At 34.7% G+C, this 18,809-nt stretch overlaps 1 protein-coding gene across 1 annotated transcript in view; it reads right to left on the bottom strand.

Moving 5' to 3' along the window:
- Positions 1–18,809, bottom strand: part of AHR (aryl hydrocarbon receptor) — a 45,088-nt gene that overhangs the window by 18,728 nt on the left and 7,551 nt on the right. The window contains exons 2-3 of the mRNA XM_023732281.1: positions 15,041–15,228; positions 1,387–1,490 (exon numbers count right to left, since the gene is read on the bottom strand). Of these exons, the coding sequence (XP_023588049.1) occupies positions 1,387–1,490; positions 15,041–15,228 (292 nt within the window). The remainder of the gene's footprint in view (positions 1–1,386; positions 1,491–15,040; positions 15,229–18,809) is intronic.

Below are 18,809 nucleotides of genomic sequence, written 5' to 3'. Positions count from 1 at the left end.
CTTTCCTATTGGATAACAAAAATACCTCAGATTACTTTAAGGTTTATGGTTATCATATATTAATTCTACAATTACATATTTAAGGTATCACAGTTTCCTGCTTAAGTTCAATTTGGTACTTGGTCTTTTACTTGCTATGGTTAATCCCTTCTGACTATTTTTTCACGTAAATGGAGATATGGTATGGTTTACTTAAAAATCACACAGTTTGGAGTCAGATCTAGAAGAGCCTCCATCTCTATCTCTATCTCAAGATAGAGTAACAGACTCTGCCTCTGTCTCTTACTCGCTCTGTGGCTTTAGTTATTCACCCCTTCAAACTTTAGTGTCATTTAAAAAACAGGCACTTTATCAGGTAGATATGATGAATATATCTCATCTAATTCAGTGCTTGGCACATAGTTGGCACTCAATTAATGTAAGGTGTCACTGTTATAAGTTTGTGGAAATAAGTAAAGAAGGATTTATATGAACGTGCTCGGACAACTATGAACAGCTATATACATGATAGTAACTTATTAAATATATAATTAACTACTTCACATTAAATAGGACACGTAACTACGTCCTGGGATTCAAGAGTTAACAAGACACTGTTCCCGTGCTTAATGTTGCTCACATAGTCTAGCGGATACCCTCATTTTCAGATGATGTAATGAAATTCACTGATGGTCTCCTTTTTCACTCCAATTCATTTCAGCTTCAAGATCCTTGCTCTATATTATATTTCTGAGAACTTAATTAGAAAGACAATAGCACCTACTAGTAAATGGGCAGTTTTTATGTAAAGTGGTTTAATTCTCCCAACAATCCTATGAAGTAGTCACCAAATTTCAGTTTTACAAAAGAGGAAACTGAAGTAAAGAACTCACAGTAACTGTATAGCTACAGAGTTGGGAAAAAGCTGAGTCAGGAGGTAAAGTCAGTCTGGCTCCAAAGCTTGCCCACTTAACTCTCATGATATGTTATTGATCACTAATTGTTGCATGGCTGGCTGTAACTCTTTTAATCCAAACTGGTTTCTAAGGTCCTTGATTGTGGATTGTATATTTTATACTTCACTGGTAATCTCAGGACTAAAAATGATGTTGGCACCCACCAGAAACTCAAATACTGAATCATTATTTAACACCTCCAAATTGAATACTCTTAAATTTTAGTTGGCAGTAACAGTATATACTCATTGTGGTATTTTTTCATCCTGAAAATATTTTTTTTCCCTAGGCAATACTATCCATTGATCACATTCATATTATTTTGCACAGCATCATGCATTTTTAAATAGTGAAACAAATGTAGTGCATTCTAATAAACTCACTGGTGCATGCTAAAAGACAAGGAAAGGAATTTCTCCTTATTATAGGAACTACATTTACTAAAATTTACCTGTAATAAGAACTCTCCTTCTTGGAAGTTCAGGCCTTCTCTGAGTTTTGTTCTACAGTTATCCTGGCCTCCGTTTCTGTCAGGTGGGGAGGATTTTAACGCAACTGTGGGAAAAGGGCAAAAAAACAGTGATATGGTATATAGATTCTAAATAAGCAATTCTAAAAGGTTATATTGGAAAACTTCCGTATACCAAACAAAGAGACAATTTGGAAAAGTGGTATTATAATGAAATATGTGAAGAATTCTTTTGCCAGCGGGATAGTTTCTAATTCTATGCTAATAATACTGAAGGAGGAGCTAATCAAGTTGTCAGGTGACAGACTGTAAAAATTAATTTTTTATAAGCTCACTACATGCTTTTGCCAAATAACTTAGGAGTTTCAAAGAACTGCATGGCACTGCTATAAACACTCCCTCCATCCTTACCTACTTATGAGAATAAGTTTCCTCAGAATGTACATCTATAAAAATAATTTCAACATCAATATATATCTACACATTGATGAGCTAGTGGGGGAGGGGAAAGAATCAACTATCTCCAGACATAGTTCCGAAAAGTTTAGAATCCTCTTGTCTTCTATTTTTTTCTGGGGGGGGGGGGGAGGAAGGGGAATGGGAGAGAGCTGTTAGGTGTTAACATCATGTTAAATTTACAAATTTAACAGGGAGAATTGACATCTTTAGTGTTGCTGAATCATCCTATCCAAGAACACGTATGCCTTTCTACTTGTTTGTCTTTTTTTTCTCTTCTAGAGTGTTTTCAAGTTGTCCACAAAAAAGATTTGCACATTTCTTCTTATGTTTATTCCTAAGTACTATATCTTGTAAGGAGCCCTGGTGGCACAGTGGTCAAGAGATTGGCTGCTAACCAAAGGGTAGGCAGTCTGAATCCACCAGTCACTCCTTGGAAACCTGGTGCAGTTCTGACTCAGGGTCGTTATGAGTTAGAATCGACGCAACAGCAACAGGTTTGGTTTTGGTTTTTTATATTTTATAAGGTGGCTTCTCCTTCATTATATCTTCTAACTGCTTGTGGATTGTATATGTGAAGAAAAGTCTGATGGGAGGGTGGATGGTTCTTGTTATCACCTATTATGCTTACTATTGGAGATAGAAAGTTATTAATGCAATATATTTATGGTCTGGAAGACAATACAGTGAAATGGAAATAATAGGTACCATTTGTTTAGCATTTTATTACACACTCACAAACACTATTTCATTTGTAAGCCTGTAGATGTTGGTATCTGATGGAACTGGGTTCAAATCTCAGCTCTGCCGTTTACTAAATGTTTGAGCAATTTGACCTGTTTCCTAATATGTGAAGTGGTGATTAAAGCAAAAAACAAAAAAAACCCATTCTGCAGGGTTGATATGGTACATACTGGCTCAACGGCAGTTCAATAAATGGTAGCTTTAATTATTTGCAGTATTTCCTACAGCCTGTGAATTGCCTTGTTATAAAGTCTAATCCTTTTAGACACTATTACAGTCTTTCTATTTTTTCTGATCTATTTTAAACTTAATATTTAAATAAGAAAAACCACTAAACTGATTTTGGCTTTCCTTTTAAGACTTCCTATTTCAATAAGTTTTTATGTGAACTGAATTATCTGGCTCAGATTTTCCCTCAGTTTGAGCAAACCATCACATGTCAAACTTTTAAATGTTTGAAGTATATTTGCTGGTAAATCATCACTGTTTTTCTCAATGCAGGGAAGTGAAATTCAGCATGTGCCTCACCACTAAAGAAGAGGCCAAATGCTTGGCTGTGAATGTACAATTTGAAAAGGCCAGAGAACAGACTTCCTTAGGATAAAAAATAATTTAAGCTAAATTAATTGACCTAACAGTTAATTAAGACCAAAGGAAAGGCTTAATATTCTCTCCTTGAAAGACAGAAGAGAAAATGACCTTTCCTCCATTTCTAGTCTGCAAGATTTTTTTTTTTTTTTTGCTTGCTTTCTCATGGCTAAATGTGCTTGGATATACTAAAGTCTCACAACGTAAGAGTTAACTATACTCTGCTCCTTTTCCAAAAGCTCCAGTATGAAGCACAATTTAAGAGTTACACCACATAATACTTGTTGTTAAAAAAAAAATAAAACCCAAACCAAAATCCTTATATTATGAAAGAAGCAAAGCAGGCCTAAAAATAGATGATTTACTTTGTAGACAATATCAATGTCAAATTTAAAATGCCCAATTTAAATCATGTTAAGAATCTTTTAAAGTTAATTTTAATCAATGGGATTGATGCCAGTTCCAACTAGTCACTGGTAGCAGAACACAGATAAACATCAAGGGTTAACTGCTGACCACTGTGAAGTTGAAAAAGAAATGAAAGAGATCAGCCATCTCAGAGTGATTTATGACTTGTTCCTCGGTGTGTAGTGGGGGTATCAGCCAATGTAATTAGACAGTAGACAGGTCCTGCCTTTACACAGAGCATATAAAAACCAAAACCAAACCCATTGCCATTGAGTCGATTCCAACTCATAGCGACCCTACAGGACAGAGAACTGCCCCATACAGTTTCCAAGGAGCACCTGGTGGATTAGAACTGCTGATCTTTTGGTTAGCAGCTATAGTTCTTAAAACTACGCCACCAGGGCTTCCACAGAGCATACAAGCTACAGAAATAAAGAACTAAAAAAGAATCTAAAAAATATTAAGTACCAAAATGGAATGTAATTAAAAATGAGGATTTGAAGGTGAGGAAGAATAAAAACAAATTCTCTCTAAACAACGTTCATAACTCTAAACGTAGGAAAGACTATTTAATATGGATAACTATGCTTAAGCAGGAAAAGTGCAGAATGATCACTGGAGTGGTCTACCAAAGTAAATAAATATCTTTGTTGTTCTCATGTTTAAGGTTAATCACTGGTAAAGGATTTAAGTAAATACCATGCAAAGATAAGTCCAGGAAGGGCACACTCCCTTCTTGTTTCCATCTAAAAAAAAATACTAACGTGACTTTTTGGAAAACTTATTTAATGCCCTGTACTCTCTATCCAGACACGTAATTTTTACTCTTTTATCAAACTTTCCCTCTATTTGTTCATCTCATACCTACTATCTCTCCCTTTTTAAAATAACTACCTGTATACTTGTTGCCATTGAGTCGATTTCAACTCATAGAGATCCTACAGGACAGAGGAGAACTGCCTAATAGGGTTTCCAAGGGGCAGCTGGTGGATTCGAACTGCCAACCTTTTGGTTAGCAGCTGAACACTTAACCACTGCACCATTAGTTACCACTATCCTATCCATTGTTTCCCTTGATTAGAAAGTAAGAAAGTGACATGAGATACTGCCACAAGCACTACCTCCTACCATCTGTGTGACCTTGAATAAACTGCTTAGTAATAAGATGTGATACTTACTAAGCACACGTTGTATGCCAAGCATTTTACATCTTACTTAATCTTCAAAATAGTCCTATGAGACTGGCATCACTGTTTTTAATAGACTAGGAAACTGAGTCTTAGGGAGGTTAAGAAACTTTCCCAAGGTCACAAAGCTTTAAGTGGTAGGGCCTAGATAAAAACCCAGGCAGCCTGACCCTAAATGTGAACTATTATTAACCACCTCCCATACTTCTCCCACTCTGCCAACCACCTTTATACCTTTAGATTCCTTATCTCTGAAATGAGAACAATCATACCTATTGAGACACACTCTTGTGAGGATTATTAAAATAACATGCAGAGTCCCGGGCAATGCCTGGACTCAATCACTGACAGCCAAGGATAGAATAATGAGTTATATGCTGAGTTTACACACCCCTCAAACCATGATGGCGAGCTTACATAAAGTGCACACCAGGGGTTAACTGAGTGTTCTCATCTCTAAGTGTGAGTTTAATAAATACCTAGTGGGACTGCTATGATGATTATATGATGGAAAAGTAATTCCAAACTGTAAATTATTATATAAATTATAGCATGTTTGTATGCTTGGGACATTTTAAACATTACAGAACTGGACTTAAATATGGGCCAGTTCATAAAAACAAAGTATCACATCTGAAAACAAGTTGCCAGTGGACTCTGCTTCCGGGAAGCATCGCTATACTGTAATAGACCTTTGTTAACTCCTCCACATCTGTGGGATATACTGCACCTTAATACGGTAAAATATTAAGATAAAAAACCATCAAAACATTTCAACTATTTCCTCATTGAGAGAGCTATGAAGCAATCATTCAATAAGAACTTAACTTATCCAATGACAGAATTTATAGTGTGAATACATTACCCGTTGCCCTCGAGTTGATTCCAACTCACAGCAACCCTACAGGAGAGACCAGAACTGCACCATAGGGTTTCCAAGGAGTGGCTGGTGGATTCGAACTGCCTACCTTCTGGTCAGCAGTCGAACTCTTAACCATTACACAACCAGAGCTCCATATTCTCTCTTAATAATAATGGCTAAAAATTATAGTAAATCAAAGCAACTTAAAATTCTGGTTACCTATAATTAGGAAATACTACTTGTTGCCACGGAAGAAAAGTTTATTAAGATTAAGGTTTGACATAGATAGACTGATACAGATTGCTTTCTTTCCTAAACTTATTCATATACCTTTATATTGTGATATTATGGTCCTGAGAAATCTATAATCCATCTGGAGCAACTGATGCTGTAACAGGTTTTAGTGTCATTAAGTATTATTTATGGTTGCTATCATTACCGGGCTCTTAAGTAATTATGTACTGTGTACTACTTGGAAGCTTGATTAAACAGAGTCCTTTATTTGTAACTTTATTTTTACATGAAAACTATGAATAGAGTCTGAATGCAAATATTACACTATCACACTATAAGTAATCACAATAATAACTCTCTTGCAACTAGGTTAAACAATAAATTTTCTTTCTCCCTTTAAAATAGTATGGCTAAATGAAAACAGTTAACATAAAATCGATACATCCAAGGAAAAGAGTGTTTGTAATTAAACCAGGATGCATGTTTCCTCTAGTAAAGAGAAACCTGGAGTCAGAGTTTATGTGGGGATGGATGTATCTTCTATTGCCTTCTTTTGAGCAATGGTGGCTATAAGCACTACACAGGAACTGATACACAGGCATACATTAACAAAACTGAATAAAATCATACTGAAGAAAATACTCACTTCACATGGGTATACAGCTAAATGATTAAAAATGTCCCGCAATAGGAAGGGTAATGTTTTAATTGTCAGTCAGTTTCTATGATTCATAGGAAATAAATATCAAGGTATTGGAATAGATGTACAATGGGCATGGTTTCTGAGAAAACTGTGAGCTGAGCTGTTGGAGTAGAAATCCAAAAAAAAAAAAAAACTTTTTATCGAGTTGCTAAAAATTAGCATATCAGTTTTCATAAAAAAAGAGTATCACCTAAGAGTATATGGTTATCAGTATGTAACAAATGCTTGCCATTTCCAGAATACAGCTTTCAAGGTTTTTTTTTTTTTTTTTTTTTACAGTGACAGGGTTTTACTATTTACTCATCAGTTATATGCAATAATTCCATTAGCAGATCACAGGTAAGTAGCTGGCCAGATTTAAGGACACCTCCCGTAATCACAAACTAGTTCACGTAAAGTTAATAACCATAGACACCTAAGAACCATAATTGTAATCCAACAACAGTAACAGGTTTAAAATTTCCAAAATAACTGTTATATTAGATAAAACATAAGTGAAAATTTTAGATATTGATTCCTTTCCTTCTGAACCTTAAAATTTTCTGGCATAACAACTAGTTACAATGTAATAATATAAGAATCCAAACAGGAATGCAATATGTCAACACTGAAAAGAACAGGGTTGTATCAGACTTTAAGAATCGTTAAGAGTCACAATATAACTAAATTGTTCAGTTACTGTGTATCAGTAAGAAGAAGGGTAAAGATGTTTTCTCTATATTGATTCCACATGCTTCCTAGCCTTATTTAAATTTCTATGGTATAAGAGTTATCTGTAAATAAATTAAAGTATCTCATTCTTTCTTGGCAGGAGAAGTAAAATTCCATTTCCACATTGACATAAGCATAAATGAGAGCAAAGTTACCATTTTTTGTAAAATTTAACCAACTACATAAACTTTCATAAATTAGAAAGGATTAAGTAATTCAGTATTAAATATAAGGAAAACATTCTCAGTTTAGTTTAGTCTGGTATGGATGAGTATTTACAAATAATTCCAAAATAAAATATATTAAGTATACCAAAAGAGGATTTCTTCTACATCCTTGGGGTAAAAGATACACGTTTCACTTCAATACATGAGGTTTTCTGTTGTAAATAAAGTTTTCTCCTTTTGGGGGAGAGAAAGGAGAAAGAACTGAAATTAAAGAAAACTATGTTAACCTTTAAGTTTCCAGAAAACAAAGATTAGGTATACATAGTTCAGTACCTTCTGATGTATTGACAGATTTTTTTTTCCTGTCTACAAATTTTTATTCACCTAGGTAAAATAATAGTAAATTTAGTTTTTTTAAAAAATGTGAATGTTAGTACTTTGTATCTTTATGGCTACAGGTTGAGTAAACTGGTGGTTACTGTCTTTTTCACAAGTCTAAAGGCCATCATTTTAAAGATGAGAAAGCCCTTAACATTCAAACCTATTCCAACCCTCTACTATGTGGAAAATGGTTTTCAAAGATATTACTTAACAGTATTACAGCTGCACATTTAGTTATGTGTAATTCTACCATAACGATACCCTAGCTCTCTGAATTCACAGAACCAAAAAGAGCAGTTAATTTACTTGTCTTCAGTGAGGAATGAGTTGCATTTACTTTACACTGGTACAAATGTGGAATTCAAATTGTACTGTGAGTAGCAGAATGTAATTAGCCAATTAGAGCAGTGGTGCTCAAACTTGAGCAGACAACAGTATCATCTAGAAGGCTTACTAACTAACACACAATGCTGGAATCCAGCCTCCAGAGTTTTTATTCAGGCATAGTGGTTAAGAGCTCGGCTGCTAACCAAAAGGTTGGCAGTTCAAATTCACCAACTGCTCCTTGGAAACCCTATGGGGCAGTTCTACTCTGCCCTGTAGGGTCGCTATGAGTTGGAACTGACTTGATGGCACCTAACAACAACAAAATGTCTAGGACAGGGCTTCACATCTGCATGGCCAACAAGTTCTCACATGATGCTGAGGACCAGGTGCCACATTTGAGAACCACTAACACAGAACATCAGGAGGTGGGGCATAACATAGAAATGTTCTAGATCTAATTCTCTCATATTTTCTAAAATTATCTTTTCCATGCTTTAAAAGAGTGTACTTATTAATATGAATGTCTTCAGGAGATAATAATTCTAACCCTAATCGTATAAAGAGGAAAACTGAAGCACGTAATTTAAAACTAAAACAAAGTACAATGACAAAAAATATCCTACATGTATACAAATGCAACAAGTAGCACACTATGTCCACAATTCATTACCAAAGCAAGCGCTGTCCACTATTCCCTGATCTAAGCGTCTACATTTGAATGTATGCCACTTCTGACAAATCCCATAACTGTGAGTGTGGTCTGTGAGGTCTGTGTGGTCACTGCAATGAATTATCAAACCCAACAGAGAAGTAGAGAGTGCTGTGGGAGGGACAGGTGGTATCAGAATTGATAGGTTGGAGGGTGGAGATATGTTTGGCCTCCACCTCACAGTAATCAGCCTTGGGATGATGCTGATGTTGATTCTCTCTCTTCCCACTGAAGTCAGACAAGGCTTGACGGCACCCTGCCATTTTACGTTAGTGTTATTATTTTTGTATGGACTTAATTTCATTTCAGTTTACATTTTCATGAACAATTTTCTCTTTGTTCTTCTAATTTAAGAACTTTAAACACCAAATGAAGGTATCTTTAAATGAAATTCATGATCACTTTGGCATAGTTTCATATTCTATAAATTTGTTTTCTTTCATCTCTGCCCATCCTTAAAAGTACCTTAACATCCCATCTTTGGCATTTTTTTTCTTTCTCTACAAGCTCTCCCTGGAATATTTTATTCATTCCCATGCATTAAAATATTATTCCATCTATATTACAGAGACTTCAAAATCTAAATCTATAGCAGTCAACAAATAAATGAGTCTGAGATACTGATTAAAGGATTGGCTAATGAAAAAGCGAGAAGACTGTAAATAAAAGACTGTAAATACATAAATGTTACTTAATAAAAATAATTAGTAGCAATATAACTGTGCTTCGTTACAGAACTTAATGATGATTAGTTTATTTTGTACTATATGGGAAGTTCTACAGTATTACATGGGGTTGCTATGAATTGGAAGCAACTCGATGACACCCAACAACAACAACATATGTGAATATAGTTTCTAAAACACTATAAAATGAAAGTGGTATATTTCCATTAACCAGATCACAAAGCCTCAAAAAAGATTTACAAGTCTGTATTTAAAAATTAAAAAAAGGAAAAAATGTTGAAAGTTGAATGGCTTTAATATTACTCCAATCATTGTCTTCCTTAAAAAAAGAAGAACAAAGCTAAAGGTATAAACTGATGGCTAACTGGGTCTGTTCCTGGCCAAGCAATTAAGGATCCCAGAGCCATGTAATATTAGATAATGATTAAAGAAATACGTAATAATAAAGGATGCAATGAGTTTAGATTCAGTATCAATCTGATACTTGTCACTGTATTTTTTAAATACTTGCCAAAGAAAACTAAACACTCAGAGATGAAAGTATTCTAAATAAAATTACATCATAAAATATTATACTTACTCATATAATCTAGAAGCCCTGGTGGTTAACAGCTTGGCTGCTAACCAAAAGGTTGGCAGTTCGAATCCACCATCTGCTCCCTGGAAACCCTACGGGGCAGTTCTACTCTGTCCTATACAGTCGTCATGAGTCTGAATTGACTTGACAGCAACGAGTTCAGTTCATATAATCTAATGAATCTTATATTGGAAGTTGAGATATCTGAGGAAAGGATAGATTAAATTCTTAACCCAAGGAGGCAATATTATTAAATATAAGAGCCAGGATTTAAATGTCACTTTAGTCTAACTCAAGAAGGATGGTCTATTATTTTCATTTACCTATGTTTAAACTTTCATGCATTTTATTATATAAAGTCCATAAAATAAAATTTAAAAGAACTTCTAGATTTATATAGCTTTAGTTATGGAAGGTATCATGATTGCCATAATCAGAGTTTTCCTTTTAGAATGCGAATTCTGGAAAAAAAATAGTTATCTTCAGGCACCTCTCTAGTTTGATTTAAACTATCTTGAGAGGGAAAAAATTGTACTTTAACATATTTACGTGCCATCATCACACAGTAGCAATTTTCAATTTTTTTGCTGGGTTATTTTCTAAAAACAAGACTCTACAGAATTACTTCGAAGATACATAATTCAGAGAACTCTTTAAAAATAAATTTTTATTAAAAAAGATACAAGCAGAAGAGGAAGACAAGGTAACACAGAAAAGCAATGTTACTGAGGAAATGGAATAGAACTTAAACATCTAATACTGCTATTAATCTATTATTGTTTCCTTAAAACATGTCAAAATGTGTCCTTTATACAGAATATCAAGAATAAGATATTTCCTTAGTCTAGATTTTTTTAATCTGTAAGATTTACCAAGTCAGTGATTTTTTTTTAATTCAGAGTCCTACCTGTACATCCCACCTAAACTGACTTAAAAAAAAAAAAAAAGTAACAAGATTGTCAGATTGCTGGTACTCAAAAGAACAGTCAGCAAAGATGACGAGGACCGGTGGTCCAGGAACCTGATAACAAATGTAAAAGGATGGCAAAGGAGCAAAGAGTAAAGCTAAAGAACTCAAAGGGCAGTACTGAGAAGACTGAAAACGACCACAGTTGACACTAGCTGTTTCAAAAAAACTGCATATAGCTTTGCATCCAAGCCCTTAAATACTTCTACACATTGCACTGTATGATACAGCCAGAGACCTCTGCGATAAATTCAATAAAGCAAATATTTCTGCAGCTATATATTTATAGATATTAAATAATAGAACCTCCTTCCCTAGACTTTGAGCTATTAAAAGACAAAAATCTCTTCTTTTGTGTATCCTGCAACTGTACAATGTTTAGAATAAAGCAATCTTCAATTATAAAGCTTATTTAAAATAATCTCAATATGACAGTGTCACAGAAACTGCTTTTAACTTTACCATAACTGAAAAATGACTCTCTCAAGTATTTTAAAGTTATATTTTAGAATGTTTTGATTAATTAGAAATCGATAAACAATAGTACAAACATGACTCCAAAGTTTAAGAAGATTCATCCAAGCTGTATTATTTAAACTTGCAATAAATAGATGTATTTTCTTGGAAAAATATCTATTGTTACAGTAAAACCTGAGTTTCCTTTCTAACAAGATTGTATGATTACTCGTTTATATTGTTCTTTCCGCAGGAATTCACACACCCCCTGTTTGCATCCTGTTATTCATTTAGAGCTTCCCTTCACTTTGCTATACTGTTTCCCTGATAGTGGGAGAGTGGTTATAACTGCACACAAAAATCCAACCAGTGTCAGCATGCACTAAGTCTCCTCTTTTGCACTTAGTATTTGTTCAGGTCATAAGGGTTCCCTTCAAAACTTTATTCTCTGTGTTTTCAAAATGTTGCACTGCCTTCGCAAACCACTGGCAGTCTGAAAAAGATGTGGGATCTTCTTTACCCATCATTTCCCTCACCTTTCATCTAACTCTATGCTTCTGTACTGAACAATCTGAGAAACTGCTTAGACTATACATACTATACACTAAGCCAAGCAAACAACAACAGTCTTCCTAGAATTTTGTACATTTGGGTTTGTCCTTTTGAAGGGCAAAGAAAGTAAACTTTTTAAAATAATTCAGGGCACAATCAAGGCCAGGTTAAATCACTGCCTCAAAGTATGATTCATGACCTACATCAGAATACTCAAAAATGCTTGATGATTTCTGGGTTCTATACAGAACCTACTGAATCAGCATGTAAGGAGTGTGCCTGGAATGCGCATTTCAACAAGCTTTCCAGGTAATTCTTATGCACACTGAAGCTTAAAGGCCATTAATGTAAAGGATCTAAAATAACAAATAATATAATTAATAAGGAACAATATAAATAGCGTAGTAATACCTTACAGTCAAATACACTGAACTGGAATGAAAAACAGACTCATTAGTACAGAGATGAGAAAAAACTTTTTAAAAAAGTAAGAACTCCATGATGAGCTAAACTATGACATTCTTTATATAAAAGTCGGACTTTGGAATCTTCTTTACTTGAGATACTGAACAGAACACACGTCAAAATGTAAAAAAATGTAAATATTTACATACATATAAATGTATATTAAATGTATAAATATAATGTGTGTGTTTCTGCCTACAAGGTAATAATTATGACTAGTAATTAAATGGTACACTGGCTACTCTCTAAAAAGCTTCAGATCAACTCCACTACTTCTAAACAGAGGACAACCAATGCATTTTTTTCTTTTTTTAAACAGATATAGTTTGACTTCCTAGGACGGAAGAGCAGGAAATGGAAAAGTAAAATGACTTAAGTCAATAAATCTTTACCAGAGTCAGAAAATAAACACCTCCCTTGCTTCTAGACTGTAAACGTTCCAGGGGCAGAGACCACATCACTTATGTCGTGGAATCCCCCATCAAAGGGTCAAGCAGTAAGCACAGCATGAAAATAAAAGAAAGGCTGCCCAGGATCAGGACAGCACTCCACAAAGCTGGGAGTGGGCTTGAGGTTACTTCTAGGACAGTGGTTCTCAGACTATTTCAACACGCATCTCTCACCCCACCATCAGAGTTTATAATGCCATAGTTCTGGGGTGGGGCTCAAGCATTGGTATTTCCAACAAGGTCCCAGGTGATGCTGATGCTGCTTGTTTGGGGACCACACAGACCCAAGGAGAAATCATCAGGGTTCCCCAAAAAGAGAAATAACAGATATTATCAGGAAAAAAACAATGCACGCGCGCGCACACACACACACACACACACACACACACACACACACACACACACACACACACACCCCATACACACACACAACAAGGATATGTACAATTTATCTCCAAGATGGAGGCGTCTTTGGTATAGGTAAAAACTGAACATTCAAAGACTTTTTACATAAACCAGAAAAGGTGTCTACCATAAAACCTTTAAATATATAATGTTGCTTTAAATTACTACCCTCAAATCGATGTACACTGTGCAGATCCCAGTTGTTAAGCTACATAGCTTTTGTCTAAAATAAAGAACAAACAAGCAACCTGACGGACATATAAATTTAAAAAAAAAAAATGCTTGGACTAAACACATCTAAACATAAAGCTAAAGGGATATTAACTATTTTGCATTATTCTAAACAAAGATTACAAATTCAAGTGTCTGTGAATGTGTTGTCCTAGATACTGACCTGGGCCAGCAGCATCTACATCATCTGGGAGCTTGTTAGAAATGTATCATCTCCAGCCACATCTATAGCTACTAAATCAGAAACTGCATCTCTTATCAAGATCCCTATGTGATCTGTAAACACATTAATGTCTGAGAAGCACTGATAAAGGCTACCAAGATTTTATCATTAATTCCTTTACTCGAGTTTATAAAATAACATGCCACTTTTAAAAGACTGAACATTTCCTTGAAAAATCTTCTGCAGACTTATAAACAGATAAAGGAGAAATCAAGGAAATATTTTTGCATTGGAACATTATTTACAAACAAAAACTTCCATTTAAAATACCTTATGTTGATGAAATAGGATATGATTAGTGAGTAACAAATCTCATCACCTAGCTCAAATCCCTAATTTTGTTAGTTGAGTAAACTGAGGTACAGGGTTGCTAAAATAGTTTGGTGAAAGTTAAATAGTTTGTTAACGGCACAATGGAGACTGAAATACAATTCTATTGACTCCTATATTATAGTACTCTTTCCACTGAAACATATTTTTTAAATTACATTTTCCTGGAGTTAACATATAGTTAATATAAAAAACTAGAAATACTGTATTTTTATGCAAATAACGCACGGGTTCTACTATTTTGCCAACTGTGCCCTCCCCCACAAGGTATTTTTGTAAGTGCACTATGCTAATTTTTTTACATGTTGCTGTAAAAAAAACTAGCATAGCATACTTATGAAAATACCTGAAGGGAGGAGGGAGCAGTTGGCAAAAAAATAAAGAACACACTCATTATTTGTGTAAAAATACGGTACACTTAATTTTGAAAGGATAAATGAAGTGACATACCTATAAAACATTGAAAGACATCTAGCAATAATATATTACAGTCAGTATATATTTTATTCTTTAATTAAAGAAAACAATCTTCAGAAATTTGATTTGGAAGAAGGGGAATGGGAATCTGGCATACTTAGTATGAGCATAACTTCCCAGTATGTGATTTTCAAAGAATGACACCATTCATCCGCTTTGATGAATGAAATTGGAAAACTGATTTTAAGAACCATTATATATTTGGTTTTGCCACTTAAATTTTACTATATAGCAATAAACCTAAAGATTTTTTTTACATATGGCTAATTTTTTATAATTTTCAACACAACAATGATCATATTTTGTAAGCTATTGTACAAAAATTAAGCCCTCTGTCTTACCATCAAAGAAGCTCTTGGCTCTTAGGTAACTGACACTGAGCCTAAGAACTGAAAGTTTGTCCAGCTTATTAATAACATCTTGTGGAAAAGGCAGCAGGCTAGCCAAACGGTCCAACTCTGTATTAAGTCGGTCTCTATGTCTCTTGGAAGGGTTCGATTTGATACCTTCAGCCGGGATTGGCTTTACTCTGAAAAACAAATAAAAATCCATTAAAACTTATGAAGCAAAAATTTCTACTGCATTATAACATCTCCTCGAATATTTTTCTAATAAAACAAACATTTAAAATCTACCTGAAGTTTATATAAGTCTTTCCAAAATTTCCCTTTCATATCTTAATCAAGAAAAAAAGGGATAAAATTCTTCATAATGTTTTATTAAAAATCTTATGTACACATCATAGAATAATATCTTATGAAAATGCTTACCTATACTTCATACATTTGTGACACAGTGATACTCAATTAACAAATCTATTAGGAGAACTGGATAATTTTTCCCCTATTGTAGTTAGCCACTGTTATGGGAAGGGGGAAAAAAAGAAAGAAAGCTTCAATAATTTATGAGAAAATTATACTTCCTTTGCCATCTTCCACAGGAAACATCTTCAATAAATTATAGGAAAATTATGCTTCCTTTGTTATCTTCTACAAGAAGCATTTCATTTATGTTGTAGATAAATAGAAGCAACCCTGAATAAATGTGTATCTTCATCATCCCCCGCCTCCTATTTTTATACATTTTCATTCCATCAGTGACAACCTCTCAAAGCCCCTCTAGCACCTAGATACTCCAGCCACCAAATGTAGTCTTCCAATATTAAAAAAAGAATAAATTTGGCTTTATTTATAGTTATTGATTGACATATACTAGAGATTAACTGTGATTACTGGCAAATTTTGCTTTTATGACTGGGCAGTAATTACACTTAATTATCTGTCATAGTTTGTGTCTTAATTAGAAAATTCAAAGAAACTTCAACATTTAGTATGATTTTCATCTGAAAGAAAAGGTACTTATAGTTAAGAGCAGAATGTATGTTTACAAATGAGAAACTGGGCTACTTCACACAAATGCTCTAGCCAGGACTTCATAGCAGAAATTGATTATTTAAAGTGAATTTACAGATCATCAGACACCAATTCTGAAATATGAATAGATAATACATTTGCAATCCAAACAAAGTAATTTTTAGACCATGACTCTGCACCTTCCCATTAGCCAAAAAATAATTATTGTGAGTATTCTTACAACAAAAGACATTTTTTAACAATTCAAATTAAATTATATTATCTTACAAAGCAGAAATTAGCTTAGGTATAGTGTGATTAATCTTGCCTCAATGAAAACATTTCTAGACCATTTATGTCTTCAATGTTCTATGTGAAGAAGTAATACTTTATGCAAACAGATGATGAAAAGTAAATATGAAATTTAACATGCTTTTTATACTGTCCCTAACAAGCATTTTCTTCAGAACATGTCTATTGCTTTTTCTCTATTACAATTCATGTTATTCCTAACATATATATATACATATATATATACACACATACATATATAAGTGGCATATATACAAAACAACAGGTCAATACTTTCTCCAGACTGTTCATACAACTGCATACTTAATAGAAACTGGTGACTGTTTCCCTAGCTCTTTTCCCCTAATAATTACTTGGTAATCAAATTCAAGTCACACCTAATTACTGCATATCTCCAATTAACAAAGTGAATTGCAACTTCTACCTATCATGCATGTCTACCTCATTGAATAAATATTTATTTGTACCTATCATGTCCTGGACAGTCCAGTAAACGTTCTTCTGGTAAATATTCAGAAAGTACTATGAAAGCTTAGAAGGGGCAAGTGCTTGAAAAAAGATTTTACAGAAAACTTGGTATGTGAGATGGATCTGGAAAGATGAACAGGATTTCACGGAAAGGAGTGACTGGGGAATGGTGAGCTGTGAGAAGTCCCCTGTCTGACATGTGAAACACAAGGTGAAGAGGGAGATGAGGAAGTTGGCTGGGGCCACATTCTTTGAACCAATACTGAACACCTACCATGTGCCAAACGCAGAACATTTAGCAGTGAACAAAACACACAAAAGCTCCTGTTCTCATGGAACTTACATTCCAGTGGGAGGATACAGAAATAAACAAATGAATAAACATATAACTTTTCAGGCTGGTGAATGTTAAGAAGAAAAAGAGAACATGGTAAGAAACTAAAGAGTGACGGAGGGTACTGGTTTTGATAGCATGGCCAGGGAGGGTCTCTTTGATGTGATATTTCAGCACAGACATGAATAAAATGAAGATGTGAGCCATGCGAGTGTCTGAAGAAAAAACGTTCAAGGTAGAGGAAATAGCAAATTTCCTTAAAGAAATGGTTAAAAAAAAAACTTGGACTTTGGTATCTGGAAGTCATCCTAAGTTCTGAGCTGGGAATTTACACAACCAGTCTTGTGTTTTACTAAGCTGACTCTGGTGATAGAGAGGATGGAATGCAGGGCAGATCTCACTGAAGTTAGGATTGTGCCGCCAGGAATTTCTCTTTAAAATATAGATCTGTGTTATTCCTCTGATTAAAACTTTTCAGTAGCTCCTGATAGTCCAAGTTCCTTAGCCCAACAACATAACCCTTCATGATCTTTCTAGCCCCTATCTACTACTCAAGCCTTATTTCCTCCAGCCAAAGCCTTCCTTGTTCACTATACTGCAAGCTAAGAAATTATTTACAGTTAGAAACATGTATTTTGATGCTTTCACACATTCAACTCCTAGAACCTCCTTATCCTGTCCCACCTCCTTCAAAGCCCTACTCAAGTAGATCTCTGTTGTAAAGCCTTCCCTGACCCATCTCACAATGAATTAGCTACTCCCTTCCCTATACTACCTCTGTATCTTACACAAATTTCTTATACAATCATCTCACTATGGAATTTCTACGCAAATAACATTTCACATAAAATGAAAATGCATATACAGTCTTCTCTTGCCCTCTTGGTGACTTCCTAGTAATGATCATAAAATACTAAGGAGAAGAGAGTAACACAAACACTAAAGCAAGAGAAGCTGCTGACAGAGAAAGAATGTACAATAACCACACAAGAAAGAACACTTAAAGGTACTGTGGTATCGCAATCCCTCTTGTGCTGGCTCTCTGTAGTATTCATAGCTGCACTAGATGAGACCGTTTCTTTTGTCCATGACTCTAATGTATTATTAGGCTCCTTATGGAATATGTGGAAACGCTGGTGGCACAGTGGTTAAGACCTACGGCTGCTAACCAAAAGGTCGGCAGTTCAAATCCACCAGGTGCTCCTTGGAAACCCTATGGGGCAGTTCTACTCTGTCCTATAGGGGTCACTACAAGTTGAAATTGACTTGATGGCAATGGGCTTAGTTTTTTTTTGGTATGGAATATTTAGCATGAGATCAAATTTCCCTAAGTGTTATGTAACCTGTATTGCATATACTTTTTGTCTGTCTCTTTTATTACTATACAAACTTAATCATCTTTTTATTCCCAGTGCCCAGTATAATATTTGCCACGGAGTCTGCTCTCAGTGTTTGCTGACCAGAAAAAAAATGATCAAAACCTGACCAAAGGCAGTGAAATTGAGGATGGTAAGAAAGGATTGGCTTGAAGAGAGATTTAAGCACCGCACCTTACTGCCCATCACAGGGCTTAGTATATAGCCAAAGGTTCACTGAACTAAATTGACTTCTGGGTATAGGATGTAAGGAAGAGGGAAATGTGGA

Source organism: Trichechus manatus, unplaced genomic scaffold (assembly GCF_000243295.1).
Source record: "Trichechus manatus latirostris isolate Lorelei unplaced genomic scaffold, TriManLat1.0 scaffold00050, whole genome shotgun sequence".
In the NCBI taxonomy this organism is placed as follows: domain Eukaryota; kingdom Metazoa; phylum Chordata; class Mammalia; order Sirenia; family Trichechidae; genus Trichechus; species Trichechus manatus.
Note: the sequence above shows the minus strand (reverse complement) of the source record. Positions and strands in the feature narration are given on the sequence as shown.